General features: G+C 50.0%; 1 protein-coding gene across 1 annotated transcript; it reads right to left on the reverse strand.

Annotated features, from left to right (window-relative positions):
* Window positions 1-552: 552 nt before the first annotated feature.
* Window positions 553-4193, reverse strand: LOC126474445 (eukaryotic translation initiation factor 4 gamma 3-like). The gene is given in 3 exon segments (XM_050101916.1): window positions 553-1010; window positions 1013-2539; window positions 2542-4193. Coding segments are annotated over 3 exon segments (3378 nt in total). The 5' UTR covers window positions 3935-4193.
* Window positions 4194-4750: the final 557 nt, after the last annotated feature.

The following is a 4750-nucleotide window of genomic DNA, read 5'->3' on the forward strand; positions in this document are numbered from 1 at the left end:
TCAGAGCTCAGCAGATCGCGCCTGTTCGTGTTTTTCTAACTTTGTTCTGTCTTGACTAGCAGCAATTAATGTTGGGTTGGCTGTGTGTTTCTCTTAAGATTCGAGTAGCAAGGAATTGGCTCCACATACCACTTCGTCGTAATCCTCACAATCTAGTTTAGGGACAACTTCACATTCACAGCGTTTGTTTGAGTATCCAATTTGAGTCAATTTGATGTATTGTAAAGGTTTCAAGTGTTTTTGTTTATTATTTTGTGTTTAGTCTTAATAAATCATATTGTTATTTTGGACAAAACTTTCATTTTGTTAATCGGTAGAGCAACCCTATCATTCCTCACTATGTTAATGAAACCTTCGTTTATTTAACTTATTTATCAAATTAAATTATAGCAGGTGCCAAACTCTCTTCTACTCCACTGGCAGGGTTGATTAGAGTCAGTTCGCGTATTTTTTTTATCCTTGTGCAACAGCAAAAGTTGGAGTTAGAATAGGGGGGCTTAGAGCATCATTTACATATGTGGATTCTAGAAGAATTTAGTGTTAAATACACTTCTAGCCCCGGCACCTCGCATAATATGGCGACCCTGCCAGGATTGCTGGATCTTTGCTCTGCTCCCATCTCAGGAACGTCTCGTTTGCCACACAGCCATAGTCCCAGAGTGCCTGGAATAAGTCTCGCAGCAGACCACTGGGCAGCTCGAGGCGGTGGTTCAGCTCTTGGACAGTGTACAAGCAGTGCAGCTCCAGCTCCTCATTAGTGTCTATGTACTTCTGGAGCAGTGTCGCGTGCTTCGAGAACAGTGCCTCTTCGAACTTTTTGGAGCCCACGGCCTGATAAGCACTCTCGCACACAGCTGTCGTCAGCACACGGATGAATTCTGGTGTCTTAGCCCGGTCTCCTACATTAGCAGATATCCACTTCGTGACTTCGTCAGTGGTGGCAGGCGCTCCTTGCTCTGGCCGCAACATCTGCAGCAGCTTCGTGTGGATCATCTCCGGCGTCAACGGCGCCACTTCGCCTGCGGGGCCCACTGTGAACTCAGCTTATTTTCTTTCACAATTCGGTCTATACTGTCGGCAGGGGCAAAATCTTTCCAACTCATTCCAGCCACGTCCCACCTCTGCCTTACCCAGCCAGGACCCTTTTCTTTCACGAGAAGACGAAGGATTTCGACGACCAACTTGTGCAGTCCCGTGGCAGCAGTTTTCAAATCCGAAAAGGTTAGTGCTTCAGTAGAAAGCATTGGAACAAGGATTTCAGCCAAGTACAGCCACACTTTTGGCACATCTATTGCCAAGTCATCAGCAACTTCCGCAATCTCTTTGAACCCTTCTAGGAACTGTTCCGTAGTGAGGATGCCCTCCTTCATGAGGTGGCCCATCAGCCTTCCAACACCGCTCCGGACGGTCGCCGACCGCTCCAGTAAGATGTTCATCGTTTCTACGACGAAGTTACCCATGTTGGAAGGTGGGAATGTCTCCGATACACACAGCGCACTCTCTTGGAAGTTGTTGTTGGTCACAAATTCCTCCAAGATAAACTGAATCTTCTTGGCAACTTGGTCTGGATTCAGATGCGGCAAGTTTTTGCGGGTATCTTGGTCCGAGATGGCGGAAGAACCGGAAGCCACAGGTTGCACCACAGCAGCCAGATCGTCGCGGCTCTGTGAATATGACGGAGCGGGAGTCTGCCTCGCCGAGCTACCTTCGCGTGACGACGACTGAGAAGGTGTCCTGTTGCTCGCCGTTCGGGCCTGGCGTTCCTCTTTCTCGGCAGAGACAAAATTACACAAAGAGTTCACGGCCTTCTCACGTTCCGTGTTGCTCGGAGGAGGCTGTTTTCCATACGGCCGACGGAACATGACACCGCTCTTCTTGTCGTCAACATCCTGCAGCGCGGCAAACGTGTTGCTCGTCTGGGGGAACGCCGAGCTGCGGTCCGAGTCGGAGTTGCCACCTGCCCCTTGTGTCCAGGCAGCAAACTGGTTGCTTCCACCCAGCGATACATTCATCAGGTCAGACACTTTGATCCGCAACTTGCTGGTGTCAAGGTTCTTCCTTTGGACTGACTGCCACCCATCCTCGCTAGGGCCGCCACCACCACGTTTTCTCCTGTCACCACCTCTGTCGTCACGACCGCCACCGCCCCCGCGACTACCACCACCACCTCCAGATGGCATTTGCATTTCCATCATCGACTCCCGCTCAGCTTCGCGCTGAATCTGGTCGATCGTTTTCGGTGCTGAGTCGTCCCGCCGAGGAACCCATTTGTTGTCACGCAACTCTATAACGTCCTGGAACATGAACCTCACACGCGAAGAGATCTGGCCGCGCTGCTTTGATAGCACCTTCATCTCTTCAAAGTAATTTGACAGATCATGCTTTTTGCTCTCCACATCCTTTCCTATAGTAGTTAGCAGTTTACACAGGCACTCTAGCGACTCCTCATCCCTCTGCTTCAGAAGGTGTTGTATACAGCGATGCATAATATTCGACGTCAGCATACCGAGCTTAAACAATTCTCCTACAAACCTAATGTTTCTACGGATTTTATACGTAACCGCCTTTCCGTCTCTTCAAACTCTAATTGCAGTTCTTTTTTCTTTTCTGGGTCTGTACACTGTTCGATCTCTTTGAGGCGCTCGTCACGTTTCAGGTCAGCCTGAGTGTTCTTCTCGAACTCGTGCTGGCAGCGACTGAGCAGCAGCTTGCGGAAGTTCTCGGGCTGCCCCTCCTTGCTGCCATCTGCGACTTGCATGTTTGACAGCACCTTGCACATTTGCGCGTACGCCACAGAGTAGCTCGGCTCGTCGACAGCCTTCTCGAACACCAGATCGATGACACCGTGCAGCCGTTCACTGTTGTCAATTGGTAGGGCCTGTACTTGTGGCACCAATGTGTGGATCTTCTGAGGCGTCAGTTTGTTCAGTACACCACGAACTTTTTTGTATAGATCCGCAGTCTTGTCCTGCTCTGCTTGGCTGCCACGCATCCGCGCCGGCTTCCACGCGTTCTCCGCCTCCCGCAGTTTCACCTCCGTTTTAAGCGAGTATTGGATAATAGGCGGCTTCGCCCCACTCTTCGCCTTGCCTTGCTGGCTTCCAGGCTTTGTTACCGGTTGCCCTCGGTAGCTCTGAGATTTTGTGAACGCCGGTGTGAAGTTGTCATGAGGGCTCCTGCTTAGATCCGGCAATCTTGGCCTGTTCACTTTGTCTTTCAGTACAAAGTTCAGAACATCAAGACGTATCTCCGGCTTCTTCTTTGCTTCTGTTGTATCTTTGAGCTTAATGAGGAAGTCTCTCTCATATTTCTTTTTACCGTCAGGGTTGAATGGACTCCATTGATCTTCTCTGTACATCTGCTTAGGCACAGGCAGAACAGGCTTGGGTGGAATATTCTCTATGATCTCATCTTCCTTCCTCTCCTTGAGTGCTGCTGCAGACACCTTCGCATTCGCTTCGTTCCGTGCAGCGACTAGTTTCTGCTCCTTCTCCTTTTCACCCTCCGCCTTCTCTTCTCCTTTCTCTTTCTCCTTTTCTTGGTCTTTTTCCTTCTCGTTCTCCTTTACAGGGTGTTGTATTTCGGGAACCGGCGTAGCAGGTCGCGGTGACACGGGCCTCGCCGGTGTCGACGAAGGGGCAGGTGAGGTAGACGGGGGTGGCTGCTTCTCTGCAGTCTGGACTGCTGGAGGTGTGCTCTCTCTGGCGGGAACATTTGCAGGAGGCGGTGGCTGGATTGCCGGCTCTTCCACAGGCGTGGCGGCGTTCTCCACAACCACTGCTGGCGCGGGGCTGGCTGCAGGGTCAGAGGGAGGAGCTTCCGAGAATGCATCCATGTCCGTACCTTCCTTCTCGGCACCCTTCTTGTTCTGTTCGCGCATCTTCTGAGTGCGCTTAGACTTCGAGCGAGACGACTGTTTACTACCTCGACCCATTTCTTTTTAGTGTTGCGTGCTGAGTAGTCTTGAAATCGAGACACGTGTAGAATGCGTTAACAGATTCACCGGGGAAATTCACGGAAGACAATTTGAGTATTTGTTCAATAGCTGCACCGTACTTGAGTATAAAAATAACTTATCACATACTTTCCACTCTCTAAAAAAATAGATTCGGTTATGTGTTAAAATCGTAGGCGCCGCGATGCTGAAAACACCATCGCGTGCGAAGTTTCGCAGCGGGAACAGTCCAGTGAACAAACGGATCCGGCGGGCACACGCGGCTAGACCTAGTAATAGCTCCAATAATTGTAGCCCACTTAGGAGAGTGAATTCTGAGTGCCACTGCGACTGTGATACAGAGGTAGCACATCACAGTTATCAGCAAGATAGACCAGGACACTCAGCAGACGTGCAAGTATCGGAAACGAGTGACAACACCAGTGCGAGGATCGGACAGGATTTTGATCACAATCACTTCCTGTCGATACAAAAATTCCGAAAGTTCAGAGATAATGGAGGGTCGATGCATCCCAAGAGCTGGGTGATGCAGTTTACAAATTCATTACCGTCATCATGGCCAACCCTGGCAAAATTAGAATTCATGTGTGGACACATCGAAGGCCAAGCTGCGGAAAAGATGCGGGGTGTGGCAGCGACGTGTCAGACTTATCAGGAATTTGTTGATGCGTTCCTGGGGATCTACTGGTGAAAGGAAAGGCAAGACAGGATTAAAGAGGAAATAATATTTTGTCCTGAACTGGAAGTGTCCGGGCAAAGGAGCGCAACCAAATTTTTTGATGATTTACTCAAGAA

This window comes from Schistocerca serialis, chromosome 4 (genome assembly GCF_023864345.2).
Source record: "Schistocerca serialis cubense isolate TAMUIC-IGC-003099 chromosome 4, iqSchSeri2.2, whole genome shotgun sequence".
NCBI classification, from domain to species: domain Eukaryota; kingdom Metazoa; phylum Arthropoda; class Insecta; order Orthoptera; family Acrididae; genus Schistocerca; species Schistocerca serialis.